This window comes from Rhincodon typus, chromosome 6 (assembly GCF_021869965.1).
Source record: "Rhincodon typus isolate 14 chromosome 6, sRhiTyp1.1, whole genome shotgun sequence".
Classification (NCBI taxonomy): domain Eukaryota; kingdom Metazoa; phylum Chordata; class Chondrichthyes; order Orectolobiformes; family Rhincodontidae; genus Rhincodon; species Rhincodon typus.
The window spans coordinates 87,709,431-87,731,024 of record NC_063337.1 but is presented as its reverse complement, the minus strand read 5'-3'; the positions used below and the strand labels follow the sequence as shown (position 1 = coordinate 87,731,024).

At 39.5% G+C, this 21,594-nt stretch overlaps 1 protein-coding gene across 1 annotated transcript in view; it reads right to left on the bottom strand.

Moving 5' to 3' along the window:
* LOC109924850 (protocadherin-9) overlaps positions 1–21,594 on the bottom strand; it is a 420,097-nt gene that overhangs the window by 361,247 nt on the left and 37,256 nt on the right. The window contains exon 3 of the mRNA XM_048598486.1: positions 10,285–10,299. Within this exon, the coding sequence (XP_048454443.1) occupies positions 10,285–10,299 (15 nt within the window). The remainder of the gene's footprint in view (positions 1–10,284; positions 10,300–21,594) is intronic.

Here is a 21,594-nt window from a genome sequence, read left to right as displayed (position 1 = left end):
ACACAGCAGGCCAGGCAGCATCAGAGGAGCAGGAAAGCTGACATTTCGGGTCGGGACACTCCTTCAGAAAACCCTTCTTCTGAAGAATGGTCCCGACCTGAAATGTCAGCTTTCCTGCTCCTCTGATGCTGCCTGGCCTGCTGTGTTCCTCCAGCTCTACACTGTGTTATCTCAGATCTGACTGAGCTGCCTCAACATCCTGTTAACAAACTGTCACACTGTACAAATTCACCCATAGGGAATGCCACCTTTGTGGAATCAGTAGGTCTGCAGGCTCCAAATTTCTCAATACAGAACCACAATCTCATTGTAAAGAAGGCAAGTTCTTAAATCTTAACATCTGTCTCTCTCTCTCTCTCTCACGAAGGCAGGAATTTGGCACGTGGTCTTGCAATTGATAAAAATCCATGTTACCAAGAAATGGTGCACTGGCCCAGGAAAGTGAGAACAACCCGATATGAACTGGTGTAAGAAAAGAATCAGCTGCAGAAAGAGAAATTAAGGGACAAGGGAAAGCAAAGGAGAAAACAAAATAGTAAAGTAAAAACGAGGGTAAAACAGAGAATATACATTTTTGCATTTAGACTGATCTTTCTGGTCCATATAACAGGCACAATCTGCCACATTTTTACTGCTTTGGCATCAGATACGCAACTTCCAACTAAATATTTTATGACTAATGTTGCCTGTCCTGGAAAACATACGCAAACATTTGTTCGGCATTCAGAAAAGAAGATTTTAAAAAATCAGAACTTTATCCACTTTCTGAAGAGATTTTCTTTGGTTTTATTTTGAGAAGACTTTCTGCTTAGAAATAAAGGCACTGTACGTCATTACAAAAACAGAAGACAGCAGCGCAAGTCACTGCTCTGTTCACGTTTCTTAACTGCTTCACTGCTCCCACATTGCCCTTGGATCTGACTCTGCTCAAACCACAGGGTTCACGAAGAATAGTCGTGGCTCAGATAATTAACAATGACTGGGAAATATATATGGGATGTGAGCAGCAGTTAACCAGTGAAAACAGAAGAGAGAGATTTAGGGGGAGCAAAAAAGCAGAGCAATGCCATGAGGATTAAACTAATCATCCGGATAATGGATACATTTTTCCAGTGTATAAAGCCGGAAGTACTGAATCCATGGTTATTACTCTAAGGGTGCCGTGGGACCTGTGGCTGTGTCCATCAGTGTAGAAAGCCGCTGAATGTCAGCAAAAGGAAGTTGGATCAGCATTGTACAAAAAATCCCATACAGTTCCCCCAGGCCTATGCAACCGCAGTCCCAGTGCAGCAGTCAGCTCTCAAATACCTCCATTTTTCTTTGCATCTTAAAAACAGTGTTAATCTCTTCTCATAAAGAATTGACTCCTTTTTTAAAAAGAAAACCTCAGGGGTACTGTATTATTTAATTCTACTGAATTTTTTATCAGGCCAATAAAAATGGAACATGAGCTACACCACTGATCGATGCGTCAGATACTATGCTGCCTATCATGAAGGTTAAAATTCCCATCTTAATGATTGAGGCAGTGACATCTTTGAGCCTCTTTATTAGAGCATAGGCTCAAATGCAGAACATAATTAGGAAAGGGGTTTGAAAGGACTGTTATGACTTGCTTACCTGACATTTACTTAATAAGCGCTGTTGATAACACGCCATGTCTTTAAGCATGTTTCTCTTGTCAGCTTAAGTATTTTTTTAATTCAGTGACCTTATCTAATTGTAAAAGTCACCACTGAATTGGCATTTGGAAATCTTCGTACTTTCATCTCAAGGCAAATATGGAGGCTTGCTTGGGTTATTAGGAGATGGCTGTTTAGACATGGAAAAATATCGTCTGTTCCATCCCTTGAAATATCCATAATGCTGGCATTTACTGTGAGAAGACAATGCTACACACAATTATTACTCCTGTATCAGACACATCTATGACTGTATACTAGTCTTTTATCTTTGTTCCATCTCTTTACCCAACCTCACTTTTCATGCTTCATTTTTCTGCACATCTTTCTGCAGTGACAGGTTGCAGCCATTGGCAATGTCAAAACAAAATGTTCTTGGTGACAAAAATTAAGCAAATCATAAGTATATAAATATCCAGTCAGTATTGCTGTAATTATATTTCATATGGTTCAGTCTCTCTTCTGAATTAGAAAGTACATGTTAAAGAAACTTGAGTACAAAATCTAGATTGCATCAAGTATTGAGAAACTGCTGCACTGTCGGTGGTGCCATCTCTTAGATAGGACATTAACCTAAAGTTCTATCTATCCTCAAATTAACATAAAAAGATGACAATGAACAATCTGAAAGAAACATCAGGACATCTTTTCTCTCCCTTGCTTTTTTGGCCAATACTTATTCTTTAACCTCTATAGCTTAAACAAAAATCTGGTTGCTACTACATTTCAATTTGTAGGGTCTTTCTGTGTGGCTACACTTCAATGGTATTCACTTGTCTGCATGGTCTTTTGGTATGTTCTGTGATCTTATTTACTGTACTTGTTCATGTGAATCTAGCAGACACTGAGATTTGACTATCCTTAAATTTCAAAACTTAGAGTAGACATTTGCACCTGAAGACACCAAATTGCCAACATTTAATTACATTGATTTTTAAAAATGTGATCTTCAGATGTGGAGGCACAGACAAGGCTGTCATTTATTGTCCATCTCTAGATGGTCTAAGTGGTGAACCTCCTCCTTGAATCACTGTAGTCCCTGTGATTGATCATGCGTTAAACATGGTAATAGATAAAGTCTATCAGTATCCTCACGCAGCCTCAGTGGCATATAATGGTGAGTCACTTCATGAGTTGATCCAAATTTAACTTTAACATTGCACGGCTGATAATGCTCTTCCCAGTCTTCTCGCACAGACAACTATTGTGCTTAATTCTGAATAAGAGGAGGTTTCAGCTATATTACTAAGACTGTTATCTAACCTATTCCCTAGATAAATCATGCAATGTTCTGTTTACCACAGAAAGTGTTCCAACTTATTTCTCCAAATATTCCTCAGTGTGTTGTGTTATAAATGGAGGGACAACCTCTTAAATACAGATTAAATTGGCAAAGCTATTGGGATAAAAATGGTTGAAACTTTTGTCTCTTTCTCTCAAAAACAAATCATAACAGGAAAAAGCAACTTGTTAACAAGCAGCAAAAACATTACAAATTTGTATCCCTCTACAGACTTTATACATCATTAAAATGATGTACACTGTAATAAACACTTGAATATGTTACTTCTCAGAATTGGACTCATAGGAGTCCATGGGGCAAAGGTGAAGAAAAAATTATCAGTTTTCTTGTGTGATGAGTATCAGGGCCTTGAATTTAGGAATGAGAAACTAAGAGAGTTGGCCAATCAAAGGGAATCACCAGATATGTGACAACATCACAATCCCTTTCTCCTCTCTTTATGGATTGGGGGAAGGTGGAGAGTAGGCACTTTGCTCACCTCTGCATGAACCTTTAAGAAAGATTGCCTCACAGCAGTGTGGATGACTTGAATAAGTTCCGCCCTCTGTGGCATAATGTCTTACACTCAAGAACTATGGCTATCGATTGACCAGGCAGCTCCTATAGTACTAGGAGCACCAGAAGAGGGTAATGGACACTACTGAGACTACGAGCAGGCCAACAAAATGGAGTGATGGATTTTTTTTATGTCACTCATGTGATGTGGGTGTCACTGGCAATTATTGCCCATCCTTAGTTGCCTTTGAGAAGGTGATGGTGAATTGCCTTTTTGAAACGCTGCAGTCCATTTGCTATAGGTAGACCAGAATGCTGTGAGGGAGGGAGTTCCAAGATTTTGACCCAGTGACACTGAAGGAGTGGCAATACATTTCCAAGTCAAGATGATGCGTGGCTTGAGCAGGAACTTGTATTTGGTGGTGTTTCCATGTTTGGTTTGATTTGGTTTATTTATTGTCACGTGTATCTAAGTACAGTGAAAAGTTTTGTTTGCAAGCAGTACAGGCAGAACATGGTAAGCAAGGAGACACAGATCATAGATTGAAATAAAACCTGGACAGAGTAAGGCATACGGGTTACACAACACAGGAAGTGCACTACACAAGATCAGTATTAAGGAGATCAACATTATTTGAAGTTAGAGAGGTCCATTCATCATTCTAATAACAGCAGGGGAGAAGCTGTTCTTGAACCTGCTGGTGTGTGCGTTCAAGCTTCTATATCTTCTGCCTAATGGAAGAGGTTCAAAGAGAGCATTTGTAATATATATAAATGATATGGAGGAAAATGTGGGTGGTCTGATTAGCAAGTTTGCAGATGACATGAAGTTGCTGATAGTGCCAATGGTTGTGAAAGACTACAACAGGATATAGAGAGATTGGCAACTTGGGCACAGAAATGACAGATGGAGTTTAATCCAGGCAAGTGCAAGGTGATGCATTTTGCAGGAATAAATTTAGGAGTGAATTATACTGTAAATGGCAGAGCCCCTAGGAACATTAAGACTCAGATGGATCTGGGCGTGCAGGTCCACAGTTCCCTAAAAGTGGCAACACAGGTGGCCAAAGTGATTAAGAAGGCATAGGGCATGTTTGCCTTCATCGCCCGGGGCATGGACTACAAGAGTTGGCAAACCATGTTGCAGTGGTATAAAACCCTTGTTAGGCTGCATTTGGAGTACTGTGTGCAGTTTTGGTCGCCACACCACCAGAAGGATGTGGAAGCTTTGGAAAGAGGACAGAGAAGGTTCAACAGGATGTTGTCTGGTCTCGAGGGCATTGGCTATGAGGAAAGATTAAAAAGACTGGGATTGTTTTCACTAGAAAATTGGCCGTTGAGAGGAGACCTGATAAAGGTCTACAATAATATGAGTGGCATAGATAGGGTTGATAGTCAGAAGCTTTCTCCCAGGGGTGAAGTTTCAATTACAAGGGGACACAGGTTCAAGACGAGAGGGGGAAAGTTTAAGGGAGATGAGGTCAAATTGTTTGTTATTGTCACTCCTCCGAACTTGATGCTCTCAACTCTCTCAACCTCCGTTCCATTGACGTAGATGGGGGTGTGTTCTCCTCATTTCTTTCTGAAATCAATGACGTTTCTTTAGTTTTACTGACATTAAGAGAGAGGTTGTTATCATTGTACCATGTCACCAAGCCCTGTCTCTCCTTTCTGTATTCTGACTCATCATTATTTGATATCCATCCTACCGCGGTGGTGTCATCAGCAAACTTGTACATGGCGTTTGTACAGAATTTGGCAGCACAGTTATGGGTGTACAGGGAGTACAGAAGGGGGCTGAGGACACATCCTTGGGGAGCTCCATTGTTGAGTATTATTGTGGAGGAGGTGCAGTTGTCTATCTTCATTGATTGTAGTCTATGGGTCAGGAAGCTGGGGGATCCAGTTTCAGAAGGCAGAGCTGAGACCGAGGTCTTGGAGTTTTGAGATCAGTCTGGAGGGGATAATGGTGCTGATGGCGGAGATGTTGTCGATGAGCAGGAGTCTGACGTAGTTGTCCTTGTTGTCCAGATTTTCCAGGGAAGACTGCCAGTCTAGGGATATGGCATCCACTGTGGACTCGTTATATTGGTAGGAAAATTGCAAGGGATCAAGACAGGCTGGGAGACTAGAGTTGCATGTATTTGCTGCCCTTGTCCTTCTAGGTGGTAGTGGTCATGGGATTGGAAGGCATTGGCTAAGGAGCCTTGGTGAATTTCTGCAGTGCATCTCGTGGATGGTACATACTGCTGCTCCTGAGCATTGGTGATGGAAGGAGTGAATGTTTGTGGACATGGTCTCAAACAAGCAGGCTGCTTTGTCCTACATGGTGTGAAGCTTCTTAAGTATTGTTGGAGCTGCACTTATCCAGGCAAGCGGAGAGTATTCTATCACACTCCTGACTTGGCAGACAGTGAACAGGCTTTGGGGAGTCAGAAAGTGAGTTATTCACTGCAGTATTCTAAGCATCTGAACTGCTCTTGATGCCACTGTATTTATATGGCTAGTCAGGGCCAGAACTAGCTTAATCCTTTAAAATAGCAATTTGGTTAAGAAGAAAGGTTGGAAGAATTTTTTTAAAGAAAGTTCTCTTTCCCTCAGAGATGCATGTCATTTAAATCTGATAAAGCCCTGACACAATAACTCAGCTTCCGTACAGCACAGATAGAAATCAAGACGTGTTGCCTTCCTAATGCTGTGATTGAAATAATTCATCTGCTGTTTCCAGCTCATGTTTTCACTCCACAGTCAAGCTCCAGTTGAGTTAATTCATAAACGGACCAACACTTGCCAGTCTTGCAGGCCTAGCAGGTGGCTTAGAACTGACAGTGCTAAGTCGATTGGTACCTGAGACAAAAGGAAATACAAGACAATCCTGCGAGCAGCTGTTGCAGCACCACAGGTACAGTCCAAAAAGCAGTTTGCCAGTAAGTCCTTCATATGTTGGGGAGTAATGGTTGTTTTGTGGGATCAGAAAGAAGATGGAAAGACAATGCAGAAAAGCTGGCTAAAGATTCTTTCTGAATCTAGTGCAGTGCTCATGCCAAATTGAGGCAAAGCCTCCATTATAACCAGACTATTGGCTCCAGCTTTGTTCAGTCCATCCAATGAAGCACCTGTTTTGTTTATTCTTGTTTCGTTTGAATTCTGCAAGATTGACAGCCAAAGTATTAGTGATCACACTTTGTGAAAATCCTTCAAATAAAAGTATAATACTGCAGATGCTGTAAATCTGAAATAAAAATAGCAAGTGCTGGAGAACTTAACAGATTTGGCAGCATCTCTTGGCAGAGAAACAGAGGTAATGTTTCAAGTCCGATAGGATTCATCATCACATTCTATTCTGCAGTTCTAATGTACAGTCATATTGGACTCAAAATGTTGACTCTCCTTCTCCACATATGCTACCAGACCTGCTTTGTTTCTCCAGCATTTTCAGTTCTGATCAAATCTTTGCCTATCGTCCTACAAGAATGATCATTAGTCCAATTTTTGAGATTGGTATTACATTACACATTACATTACAAATGTCTTCTGAAGAAGGGTCCCGACCCGAAATGTTAGCTTTCCTGCTCCGTCTGATGCTGCCTGGCCTGCTGTGTTCCTCCAGCTCCACACTGTGTTTACTGAAGTAAATTGGGAAATCTTCGCTGCAAGGCATTAATGGTTAGGAATTGAAAGGTAAGGTAGAGAATAGTCTTGATCTAGTTGAATTAAAGCAGTTTGAAGGGCTGAATGCTATCCCTCTGTTGTGTGTAGTAAATAGAAGGTGCTTCAAGCCTGAAACTTTCCTCAAAATGCACATTTTCAATTTTGGTTTCAGTACCATACCTTGTATTTGTCAAAAGACAGACAATAAAACACAACTGCAATCATCCAAACGTAGATTCACAATGGGTGTAAAATAAAGATCTCGAGCTCAGAATCAATTCAGCTAAATTACAACTTTAACACACAGCTGATACTTGCCATTTCTGAATACATTTGACTATGTACAGACATGAGGAGATGGTAAAAAAAGACCTGGTATTTCTGTCAGCCTTATACTCTTATTAGGCATTCAGTTTAACAGCAGATGACTAGCAAAATGCTTGCAAGCTGTCTCTATTTTATTGAATCATTACCAGCTGCTGATAACATTGTGCTATGGTGCCTGGAATTCCCTTGTGATTCCAGTGTTGTAGGATTATGGTCTGGGTACGGGAGGAACTATTCAAGTATTTGACTGTTCTATAATGTTCTAGAGTTTCAGACACATAAAAAAAGATATCTGATATGATTCTGCTGAAGGACAGAGAAAAGCAAACTGCAGCCATAAAATGTTCACCATGTTGGGAAAGTTGAATTGAAGCTTTGAATGCTTATTATATAGGAAAGGATATTGATGTGTTAGGAACCATTAGGATTCATGGCTGATTTGTAAGTTAACTGCATCTACTACCACTTGTTCCAAATTATGCTTGCTTAAAAAACATCCTTTCAAATTCTACTTTGAGTTTTTCAAATGAATTCAATTTCAGCCTAAATATCTGTTTCTTTGTGGAAGGAGAGGGCACAAAGTTCCAAATTTGCATGACTCTTTATGTCAAAAAGTCGTTCCTGACAGCACTTCTAAATAGTGCGATCTAAATTTTAAGGTTCTAACCCCTAGTACTAGACTTCTCCCATGAGAGGAAACAGTTTCTCTCCATCCACCTACAAATCCTTTTCATCACTTGAAAAGTTTCAATTGGAACAGTACGACTTTATGACCCCTTAAACTTTCACATTCATTGGGAACACAAGCCAAGTCTACACAACATTCATTTCTTCATAAGTACAAAATTCCTTTATAACCAATGTAAAAATATTGAAGGATTATCTCTTTTGCCTTGAAGGCAAAAAGCCAACTAATATACACATTAGTTTCAAAATCTCAAGCAGTTAATGAGCTTGCATTGAAGATATTGTTGATCCAGATATGCAGAGCAAGACTGTGGATAAGTCAAGCACTTATGAATATCAAGACAAAGTATTGAGCTTTCTAGTTTATTGCCTTGCAAGGCAGTTCTTAATGGATAATATCAAAAACTGATAAATGGCTGAATGAGTTGCGACGAATGGTAAATAATCATCTTGTCTGCATTTGCGTTAAAGATCATAGATTGAAATAAACTTAAGTCTCGATTGTTTGTGAGAAATTTTAGAAAAAGCTAAATTTGCTCAGTATATTTAACATTTTTATTCATTTCCCAAGACTACTTCAAAGATACAAACATTAAAATGTTGTCAACTTATTGGAAGGAAACTCTTTATGCTATCTCAGCAATCTGTTATATTACTGTATTACAATTATCAATGCTGGTCATTTTCTTTAAGATTAGATAAGTAACTGAAATCCAGAAATCAGATTATCATATTGTGAACTGTAATTCTGAGACTCAGTGAAGATTTCAAGGAGAATAATTGGAACAGTTATGACTCAGTAAAACAAAATCTATTGAGTACTAACAGGTGTCCCATTATCTAGCTCATGGTGAGATTGGGATATGCTAAAAAAAAGGGCAGATATAAAAATTATAACCACGAGAAAGTGTAATGTTCACATGAAGTCATAGTTATGCATGAGACCTGTGTTATATTATACATTTGGCAATCTGACAGCATGATGGCAACAAATGATGTTCATACATTTTCTTTGTTATTCAGACAAGAACAAAAGCATAGCTTTTCACTCATTCCCAAAGTTAAATTTGCTCCCTGTTATCCCAATCTGGAACACAATGTTATGCAGAGATTCATCCTCCATGTTTCTAAGCTGAATGACCCTTGAACTTTGGATGGCAAAGTAGAAGCAACCAGGAGACAGTCTGCGAATCAGGAGAGAGAAAATCAGATAAGCCCTGCACTGGATATTTCAGAAGAGGAGAGGAATTAGAATTGAGGAAGAGAAGAAATAAAGAATCAGAACAAGAGAGGAAATAAGGAATGTGGATGCAAATGGCTAAATATGAAGAGAGAGAAAAAAGAAAGCTGCATGAATTTAGGTGCTTGAAATCTCTTACCAGAAAGATTACTTGATTCTAAAATTCTGAAACATCAAAAATGCTAAAGTATGACACACTTGCTCATTTGTACATCAATGTAAGAATAATCTGAAACCAATGATAATAATGGGAATGGTTAGCTCAGTTGGCTGGATGCCTGGTTTGTAATGTAGAATAATACCAACACCATTGGTTCAGTTCCTGCACTAGCTGAGCTTATCACAAAGGACTCTCCTTCTCAATCTCCCACTCACCTGAGTTGTGGTGAACTTTGAGTTAAACCTCTACCCATTGTCATAGAGATGTACAGCACAGAAACAGACCCTTTGGTCCAGTTTGCCAGCATTTGGCCCATATCCCTTTAACCCCTTCCTATTCATGTACCCATCCTTTTAAATGTTTAATAGTACCAGCCTCCAACACCTCCTCTGGCAGCTCATTCCATACACGCACTGCCCTCTGCATGAAAAGGTTGCCCCTTAGGTCCCTTTTAAATCTTTTCCCTATCACCATAAACCTGTGCCTTCTAGGTTTAGACTCCCCTACCCTGGGGAAAAGACCTTGGCTGTTCACCTTATCCATGCCCCTCATGACTTTATAAACTTCTATAAGGTCACCCCTCAGCCTCCAATGCTCCAGGCAAGTTAGCCCCAGCCTATTCAGCCTTGCCCTGTAACTCAAACCCTCCAACCCTGGCAACATCCTTGTAAATCTTTTCTGAACCCTTTCAAGTTTCACAACATCCTTCCTACAGTAGGGAGACCAGAATTGCACTCACTATTCCAAAAGTGGCCTAACCAATGTCCTTGCAGCCACAACCTAACATCCCAACTCCTAAACTCAATGCACTGACCAATAAAAGCAAGCATAGCAAACACCTTCTTCACCACCCTGTCCACCTGCAACTCCACTTTCAAGAAACTATGGACCTACACCCCATGGTCTCTTTGTTTGGCAGCATTCCCCAGGAACCTACCAGTAAGTACACAAGTCCTGCCCTGATTTGCCTCACCAAAAGGACAGCACAATGGCTCAGTGGTTAGCACTGCTGCCTCACGGCACCAGGGACCCGGATTCGATTCCACCCTTGGATGACTGTCTGTGTGGAGTTTGCACATTCTCCCCGTGTCTGTGTATGGGTTTCCTCCGGGTACTCCAGTTTCCTCTCACAGTCCAAAGATGGGTGGATTGGCCATGCTAAATTACCCCATGGTGTCCAGGGATGTGCTAGGTGAATTAGCCATGGGAAATGCAGCATTTCAAGGACTGGAGAGGTTCTGGGTGGGCTGGTCTTTGGAGGCTCAGTGTGGACTCGATGGGCTGAATGGCCTACTTCCACATTGTAGGGATTCTATGAAAAAAATGCAGCAACTCAGTTGTCTCTAGTTAATAAGACAGCAGCCTAATGGTTTGATCAGACAATGATTACTTTTAATGGAAGAAAAATCTTATCCTGCTTTTGTTCAACAGTCTGGTCATGTCTTGTTATCTTTACAGCCCATGAAACCGAAACAGATTTTGATCCTTGTCAGTCAACAATGATATGCCTTGGTATGTACACGTCCAGGACAAAGAGCTCAAAAGGTGGTGATGCAATTGTCAGCTTCTTGTAATTTAAAATAAATAAGGTTCAATTTCGAAGAAAAGCAGAAGATTTCTTCCTGGTGTCTGGCCAATATCTTTCCCTAAACCAAAGTCACAAAATAGATCGGATCATTAACATGTTGCTGCATGTGGGACTTTGCTGTGTGCATTTTGACTGCCATGTTTCCTACATTGCAAAAGAAACTGGACTTCAAAAGTACTTTCTTGACTGTAAAGCACTTTGGGATGTTCTCATATTGTGATTGGCACCTTATAAATGCAAGCCCTTTTCTTCTGTAATGATGAAGATGGAAGAATATGCACTCACTATGACAAGGAGCCAACTATGGCACTGATGAGTAAGCTCCCATTTAAAATCAGGCTATTGCATGATTCGGTGATGAAATGTTGCCTATGTGTCAATTAACAGCACCATACAAGTAATTTATTGCACAAAGCAGTTTTGAGACATTCCAAGACATATTTTGTTTTATATGCAAATAAATGTTCAAGGATTATACCAAAAATGAATTTGTTTTGATCTTACAAACATCATGTCTGGGTTAAAGTGCTATGGATTACAAAAGCAAGGAACTCAAAAAGGCTACAAATTAATTTCTGAAAACAAACTCCCTGCCTTAATTCTCACAGCGATAACACAATTATCATTAGAGATCCGAACTCAATATGAGGTCTGATCAAAGGACCGGGGCTTCTCCTCTTTTTAAATAAATCAGAATTTCTATGTAAATTGGTTATGTTTGCAGACAATGCTAAATTGAATGGGGCAGTAGAATCAGATGAGGTTGGCAACACCCTAAGAAGTGAAGTAGAGACTGGAAATCATTGGGGAAGAAATTTAATACGGATAGATACAAGGCACTGACAGAAATGTAAAAAAGATTCAGGGAACAGACATCTTGAATGACATTGAACTAACTAATGGTGAAATGAAAGAGCTCTAACAGACTCAGTCAGCACTTAACATGTCGAGTCACTCTGGAGCAGTAATCAACAAAGTAGATAGGATGCTGAATTGTATTACTAAATCCTTAAATTACAAGCCGAGGTGTTATGTTGAAACTGCAGCACTCTGGTCAGACTTCAAACTGAGTGTTGGTTATCAAAGTACAAGGGAAGCATTGAAGGTTCAGGAGCACTGCAGGGAAGAGCTATGTCGCCAATCCCTGATGTGAGACAATTGATTGATGAGCAATGACTGCAGCAATTTGGTCTTTTCAGCCTTGAAAAGGAAAGGAGACTGAGATGAGACATATATGAAATAGTAAAAAGTATATAAAAGTTAAATCCAGAATGACAACAACTTGTGTTGCTTCTTTAACGCATTCTCATAAACTCATCGACATTTACGGCACAGAAAGAAGCCATTCGGTCCATTGTATTCATGCCAGTCAACAAAGATCTGACAAATCTCATCTTCCAGTTTTTGGCTCCACAGAAAAATGATCAAACATGATTTGGCATTATATAGGATGATGGTAGAAGAGAAGACCACCTCCCCCACCCACCCCACACATACGCGCGTGCGCACACTCATGCACTTACTCTCTCTCTCTCTCACACACACACATGAATTATTTCATCCAAGAAGTTTGTGCAGTTGCAGATACATTCTGTTTTGCTCAAAAAAACCTGACCTTCGTTTAAAACATAGACAGATTCTAAGCAAGACTTCACACCTAAAATGCATTGTCTGACCTGAGATGTCACCTCTTGTATACATTGGTAAAACCTTTAATTATCTCAGGACAATGACTTGAAAGGAATCTGGATTTTGCATTTTAGTCAGGAGTCTCCATCCTAACTGAATAGGGATTGAACAAGGGTTGGCCAATTTTAGGGTTGTTACCTTTCTGCTTATAAATTCTATGTCTGAACCCTCTCTCTCACACACTATGTCTGAGGAAGGAGCAAAGCTATGAAAGCTTGCGTTTTTTGAATAAACCTGTTGGACTATAACCAGGTGTCATGTGATTTTTGACCTTGTCCACCCAAGTCCAACACCGGCACCTCCACATCAGAGTTAGGGCATGCTAATGGAGGAGTTTGAAAATAAGGATCCAGATTATAAAATCAAATCCAATGTAAAACGAGTAGCCAATATAGTTCACAAATATCAAATAGGTGAATGGGATTTGGTTTAAATTACGATACAGGCGGGAGACTTTGGGATGAGACTAATTGTGGCTATCTCACAAGAGAAGGAAAATTTTAAGCTGATGATTGGTTGCTCTTTCAAACAAAGCATGATCAACATAGGAAATAATAGACTGGTAAAGGCAAAAAACTTTGAAATTACTGAATTGCATGATGCAATGGGATGAATAGATTTTGACAGATAAATGAGTTGAAATGTACATTCATCTCATGATTATGAGCCTCAACTACAAATGCACTTTCCCTGTGAAACATTTTAATGACTTGCTGCAAATAAGATCATCATTTATAATTTCCATTCAGCTTGCAAAATCGTGTAATTACACTTCTTTCCACTGATGGGACTCCTTTTGTTGATGAAATCATGCATATTCACATTGGGCAGTATACTTAATCCAGACCAAATGGTGTGCACTGAAATGTCACAATAAAAGAGCATAAAGCATTTCAGAACACAGCTGGCTGATACAAATTTTGTGAACTTTTCCACTTCGAGTAAATTCAAGGTATTCTCGAAACGCTTAGGGTGGATTCTTAGCTAATCACCTGGAAGGGAAGCTGATGTGGCAGATCAGCCACTTGATTTAGAAATCAGTTGATTTTCATTCCCAAACATTTTATCATGATCAACCAATACTCAGCACTGACTTTAACACACACAGTAAGGTTAAAACCTCCAAAAACTGTAATACACAAATGCCTAATATTCTGTAATTACTGAAGAGTTGGTCAGTTACATTTCAGTCATTAAAAAAAAAACAACAAGAAATTCAGTTCCTTGTTAGCATTGAAATGGTAGAAAACTATCAGGAATGTTCTTGACCAGAAGGAAACATGTGCTTTGCACTAGGTAGAGTTCTACTGCAGTGAATGTGAAACCAATGCAGAGTGTGAGTATCTCCTTGAGGAGCTTATACAGCACTTCAACCTAAATTCAATTTGAGTGGCTTAAGCGCCAGGATTTGTTAGATATTTTACATCAGTCTGAAGCCAAAATTGCTTTGCACCAGCGCACGATGTGGCCTATGGACCTCTCAGAGATAGATATTCAAAACTGCCAGGAACCACATAAAACAAAAATTATTTCTGCTATAACCAGAAGAAAGAACTCGCACTCATTCAAATAATCTGAAAGCCTGAGGTCATCTAGATAACAAATACTTTCATTTGCATTTCAATTTGTTTCCATTATCGATATTCAACACGAAAAACTAGGTCAGAGATTTTCTGATGCAAAACATCACATATAAATAATGGATATGTACTGACAAGACATGATTTCAGTTCTGATGGAGAGTCATTTCTGAAACATTAACCTTACTCCTTCAGATACTTACAGATTTGGCATGCATTTTTAGTGTCTTTGGTTTTTATTTAATGCCAGAATTTAGGTTTCGGCATTTCTATAATGTGAATCAATTAAAACCCATAAATTTATGCATATGTAAGAGAGTTTTGTCTTTATAGACATCAGCATTAGTCCACCTTCAAGTTTACTTGTGAAAGAGGAAGGGCTTCAAATTTTCATTAATCACCATTGTCGCATCTTATACTAACAATGGGTCGAACAAATGCACTGCAGCACTGGCCCTATTGTAGTTCACAGGTTAAATGGAAGATCCCCTCGTTAGCTTGGAGCAGAGAGGGGTAATGTATCAGAATACCCCATGTCTGAGGAATTGCAAATCTTCCCTTGGGTGGGGGGTTTGAGGTGTAGCCAAGAGCCCCCTTTAACTTTAGACATGTTCTCTGGAGTAAATGGAGACCAGCCTGGATCTCATTTCCAGTCTTTTCCACAAAAACAGCAGATCCTTTCTTCTAAGCTTATGTTATTAATGAGTCACTGATCAATGTCAGGAGTAGTTCCCTTCTCAGAAAATCAGGAAAATTCCAGGATAGCTAGGACCCTGAGTAATCAAATGTCCATTATTATTTTCTGGGAGTTTAATCTTTCTTCCATTAGAATGGGATAACAAGGAAGTTCGGGCCCTTTCATAGTAGAATAGAAAACAAATATATTACATTAAAAGAATTAATTAGGCACACCATACTTACTTATTGTGTACATATTAATCTAGCAATAAATATAGAAGGTTGACATTTCCTTTTCAATGTCTCCATAAAATGTTGCAGTTACCACAGTATTCAATTCAAAGCAAATTACAAGGGTACAAGCTTTGAAAGGAACTATGGTGTCTTGGATTGTAGCCTTTTCTGTTTTCAGCCCAGCATGTTGGTTTCAGTTGTATTTTAATTTGCTAGATTTAGGATGGACACATGGGAAAACCTAACAAAAACAAATTCACATGACTTGCAGTGTGTGAGTTCATCTGTGTTCAGCAGCTTCATCTCTTGGCACAGAAAGTCTATAGGCAATACAAAACCCCAACCTGATGGAACCACAACTATCTTGTTTACACCAGTGTTGCTGGCACTGTAAACTGTCTTGCAAAACACTTTGCTGTATTTTCAAATTCAGCAGCCTAACTGACGTACACATCATGTTTGGTAAACGCAATATTATTTTTATTTGCTATGTATCATAATTAAAAACCTATCGCCTTGCACCAGAAATAGCCTGTGGCTATGCAGGCACATAGCCCTCAACATGATGTTTTCTGGTTATTCCAAGAGTTAAGTCAACGGCACAAAAATTACGCAGATGAGGAAGTATTTCAATTTTAATTGGTTCTGGCAGGAACAGGAAACTTTATTTCATCATTATCTTGGGTGCTATGTTGCAAGGCCCAAGCATTGGCCCACAGTGACAATCAATCAATCAATCAATCAGAACTGTCCCATAATTAATCATTCTTGGCATCCACACAGTAGCTGAAGAAGCCTACCTGTTAATACATTCTTGCTTCTGTGGGTAGATTCTAACACAGAACATAACACAGAACAGTACAGCACAGTACAGGCCCTTCGGCCCACAATGTTGTGCCGACCTATTAGCCTACTCTAAGATTAAACTACCCCGCATACCCTACATTTTACTATCATCCATGTGCCTACCCAAGAGCCACTTAAATGTCTCTGCGGGTTCTGCTGGAGGTTCTCAGAGCAGACTATTAATTTCACGAAAAAAATGCAGTCTGGCTGCTGATCTCTACTCGTTTTTACTGGGTCATTGGCTATCTGACCTAAGGTTTCGCGCACAAGTGTTCCTGACAGTGACCTCACTTGTAAAATCTGAAAATCTTTGAGATTACTTTTTTAATTATTTAATTAGAATTACTCACCAAATATAAAATTCGATGCAATGCTGCTTGAAAGATGGTGGAGGGTATTCAATAGTTAAATCTGAAACAAAAGTCTCTTGTTCACAGTTGTCAGTTCCTTTATTGACACATGTCTACACCAAGAGGCAGTGTGATATTTGCAACTGGTTATTTATAAGCTGAGAGTAATGCTGCCAAATCCTCTGTCATTACAAAGATTAACCATTCATGTTGTATCACATCATCCTGTTGTTTAAATTTGTCAGAGTCTGGATACTTGAAATAATAATTCAAATATCCTGTTTCCCCTGTGTAGCTGCAGTGAGATGATTTGCAATCTACCTTGTTTTAGCAAAATCAATGAATGCATTGTTACCTGGAATTGAAAGATATTGACATAGAATCCCTACGGTGTGGAAACAGGCCCTTTGGCCCAACAAGCCCACACTGACCCTCAGAGCATCCCACCATAATCTACACATCCCTGAACACTACGGGCAATTTAGCATGGCCAGTCCAGCTAACCTGCACATCTTTGGACTGTGGGGGGAAACCGGAGCACCCAGAGGAAACCCACACTGACACAGGGAGAACGTGCAAACTCCACACAGACAGTTGTCCAAGGGTGGAATCAAACCCAGGTCCCTGGCACTGGGAGGCAGCAGTGCTAACCACTGAGCCACCGTGCTGCCCAACCCTAAGATCTATGCATACCTGCACAGGCAGTGAGAAATATTCTGTTTGCTTCTCCACCATGTCACAGTCTCAGAATAAGGAATCGGCAATTTAGGATGTAGAGGAAGAGAAACTTCTTCACTCGTAAGATCATGAACCTTTTCAATTCCATATCCTAGAGGGTTATGGATGTTCAGTCATTGAGTGTCTTTAAGTCAAGAGATTTTTGATACAAAGGAAATTGAAGGATATGGGTGTGGAATGAGAAGTTGGTGTTTAGGTAGATGATCAGCTAAGATGTTATTGAATGGCAAAGAATGGTCAGACATCCAAATGATCTACTCCTGCTACTTCTTACATTTAGCGAAAACAAAATTTGTTTTTGTTCTCATTTTATTGTCCTGTCTTTAGCAACGAGATACAGAGATCCTGATGAGGAAGCTCTTGAGTTTGACAAATGCGTGTCTTTTTAGCAGCTGCGTCTATTTTCTAAATTACAACACCAGCAATATTTAGAAGGTACTTCATTGACTGTTAAGTGTCTTGACATGTTCCGAGGTCACAAAAGGTACTACAGAAAGGCAGGTCTATCTGCTTTTCACTTCTGGATGAATATTCCATTGTGACAATACCAGATGTTAAAATGGAATGCCAACACTATGCCAGGCCAATGAGTGAGAAAAGAAAATGTTACTTCCCATCTCAGTAAATTATTCTGAACATACCCAGTGCACAGTTCAGGAATATTCCGTCCCAAAACACTGCAGCCCTCAAAATGAAATTTCTATTGGTAACATCTTTCTGTATACACAGGAATATATTTCCTTAAACAACCCACCAAAAGATCTCAGCTATAGTCCCTATCCTTCTCCCACTCTTCTCCTCTCGCCTACCGAAAGCATTGATTCACAAATAAGCAGTTTTTCTCCAAAGCGTTCCTCTCCCTTCATTCCCCATAAAGGGTTTGTTCCTGCCTGAAAAATTTCTGCCAAGTTAATTGAAGATAAGTCCAATTGTTAAGCATAAGTTGTAACTATTTTCCTGGAACCATCTACAAAACACAGAAAGATGTTTTCCATTGGAAATTAGTAGACAGGTTCATCAGTTCACCCAATACCGGGTACCTATATTGAGGTATCTTACAAATAACTTTCACCAGCTAACATTAATGTTTCCTGTATACGTAGGCCAAAATGCTAATAAATTCCCATTAACTATAATATCCTGTTGCATATAGTATGACTAACTGTTCTTACCTGTTTGAAAACATTAAACAACTTGTCCCCAACTACATAAAGAATAGTTGATTTGCAACAAACCCTGCTCACTGCAGTAGTTAGATGTGACTGATTCCATAAACGTTTGGCAGTTAAGAGGCAAGAGTTGTGTCTATGAATTGTGAGACACTAAACTAATTCTTTAATTAGATGTCATGTTACCTGAGGTCTTGTATTAGCATGAAGCAGAACACAGAATCGTGGTTACCCATATCATAAATTTATAATGTCAGCAATTATATATGGGATTATAGCAGATATGAATGTTTCTGCTATTGTGAGGAAGAAAAAGGATTGAAAGAAGAATTACATTGAAGTTTTCATCCAAATCTTTTTGCATTAGTGTTATGGGATAACTGGGCTTCTTCTTCCTGCAACCCAGGGGCTGCAAAAAGAAAAGATGACTTGCATTTTTATAGTTCATTTTGTGACTTCAGGATGTTCCAAAGCACTTTACTCCAATAAAGTGTATGAAATGCAGTAACCAATTTGTGCGTAGCAAAATCTCACAATGCAATACTGACTGGATGATTTGATTATTTGAAGTGACTTGAGTTTAGAGATGAATGTTGGACAGAACACCAGGCAGAACTCCCCTGCTTTTCTCTCAGCGTCTTGGTTTAATCCAAAAGACAGCACCTCCACAACTACACTGTGGTATAGGCCAAGATTGAGTTTATCGCGTGGATCAGAAGTCAAAGTGTGATTGATTGAGCTACATCACTGACGGCAGCAATAAGAAGGACGAAGCGTTTATTTTTCCAATTATTTCATTGGTAAGTCAACTATACATTCCAAGGAAAATAGCTAAGTTAAGCAACCTCTGTACACCAGCTCAACCCCAAACAACTCAACATCTAATGGGAGCAAGTCACTATGCAAGCAGCCTTGGCTTAATCCCTTGTTGCACTATTTTTATCTGACACAGTTCAGATGTGTTGCACGTTGGATTTATAGACATTTAACATTTGTTCAGAGTGGGGACACTGAACCTATTGATGGCAGCTGACTTACTTCATATCACAGCTACCTTCACTAACATCCAGGTCTGATGTCCAAAATTTAAGAGGCTTAAGAGCAAAACCGTACAATCTTTTGTATTTTTCTAGACTTTGGATTACCAGCTGGATCAGATAGGAGCAAGCAGGTGATAAAGATGAGCACTATACCTTCAAGTTTTTGACCTGGACTTAGGTCATTCCATCTTTTGTTTCTGAAGACAGCAATCCTATCTGGACACCAGTATTAACAGCAACTGAGGTGATATCTCGTATTTAATCCCCCTATATAACATCCAGGCTTCAGCATGAACACATCAACATAACGTTCAGATGTTGCAATTTTAGGATGGTGATGCATGTCACCACCCACATGACCACAAATTGTACTTCAACCAGTTTGAAATTATTCATTCAGTTTCTCCAATCACTGTGTTCGGTTGGCTGAGAGAAAAGACAACCAGATTTGGGCTCCTGCACTTGAAGCTCTATATAGCATAAAACTTTAAAGAAAAAGAGTACCGTGATATAGTACAAGCAGGGCACAAGATTATTTCACAGAAGCATTCAATATTCAGTGACATTAAGTGCAACATACATAAAAAGTAATAGAGCAGAGTAGAAACAGTGTGAAAGTAACCAAAATAAGCTCATCAATAATTACTGAATACATCCTTTGTAAATTTAAAGACAAATAGAATTGGGACTATTTGATGGCTCCAGGTTTAACATTGTGAAGTAAGATGTGAATTCCCTGGTGAAAATCTAGTACCCTCTAGTCGGTTTGAACTTATAAATCCTAGATCCAGTCTAGCTGGGAATTATAACTGAAGGTTCTCTTAAGTAAAGTCAATAAATAAGATTGGAAATTTGCTTTAAATAAAATAGGCAATTTAAGAAAGAGCATAAAAGGAACTGCTGTTGTAGCCAAAGGAACCAAAGGTCTACTTTGATACTTAGTGCTTGTAGAGAGAAATCACTAAGATGCTACAACATATTATGTATGTTTGTAGGGTGTCATAGTCCCCCAGTCACCCTCACTCCTGGCTAAAAGATCAAAGAGGAACCATCCACAATCCTGATGCTATCCCATGGCAATTTACTGCTTCAGGTACTGCTGTTTGCTTTAAAGCAAAGCTTTCATTCCTTTCTCAAGAGGAGGTCCTGCTTTAGAAAGCTGCCAGTTCTGTACTGCCAACAATACTAGGCAAGTACTAGAGGTGTTCCCATTGCGTGAGGAGCCCAGGACCACTTTCAGGAGGCTGGGGCCAAGGTAAACCTGACGGCATATGTGTGTGTGTGTTTGTGTGTGTGTGTGTGTGCGTGTGTGTGCGCGCACGTGTGCCTCTAATGGGCCCAAGGGGGTGGGAGAAACCTTCCCCTTGCCAGATTCTAATCTGCACGGCAAAAACTCTCAAGCTTCTGTGGGTGTCTCCCCTCAGCAGATATAATACCAGTTGTGGAATGAGAGGTCTTATGGCCAGTTTAGGGCCTCTATAGATCCAAGGTTGGGCAGGTTTACTAAAGCCTCCAAAAACCTGCAAATTTTACACTTGTTGGGGTAGGCACAAAGTTCTAATGGGGTTATCACATCACCACCTGTTTCCAATTACCCGACACCCATCTATCAGGCCAATAGAAAGCAGTCAGACTCTCCCTTATCAGATGGATGACCCTGACTCACTCAAACAGACATCATTTAGATGTTCAGCTTTATTTTATATAACCAAACAAAACTAAACAGAAATATTCTTGTGTTTATAATTTTGTTATTAGATTGCTCTTGGAATTTTTAACTCCTAGAAACTCCAGAACAGTTCTTGAGAGTTAGCAACTCTGGTCCAATGACTCATTTTTGGATCTCCACTAAATGTATTGGACATGCTGTGTATATTTGAAAGTCCCAAGCTTTTATTTGTTTTAGTTATTCAGCCTTTATCTGTTGTAACCGAGGTCAAACATTTCCTTAAGCACTGAATATGTCAAACAAATATAATTCTAGAAAGTACAGGTAGACCAAAACAAGCTCGTGATCCAATCTCACTATTAGCATCCCACTTCATTTTATACCCTCAGTGATTGGATGTATAACAGAACAGTTATATATTTTAAGAGAAGTCTTGGTGAATCATAAACAACTGCTCTTAAAAACAAG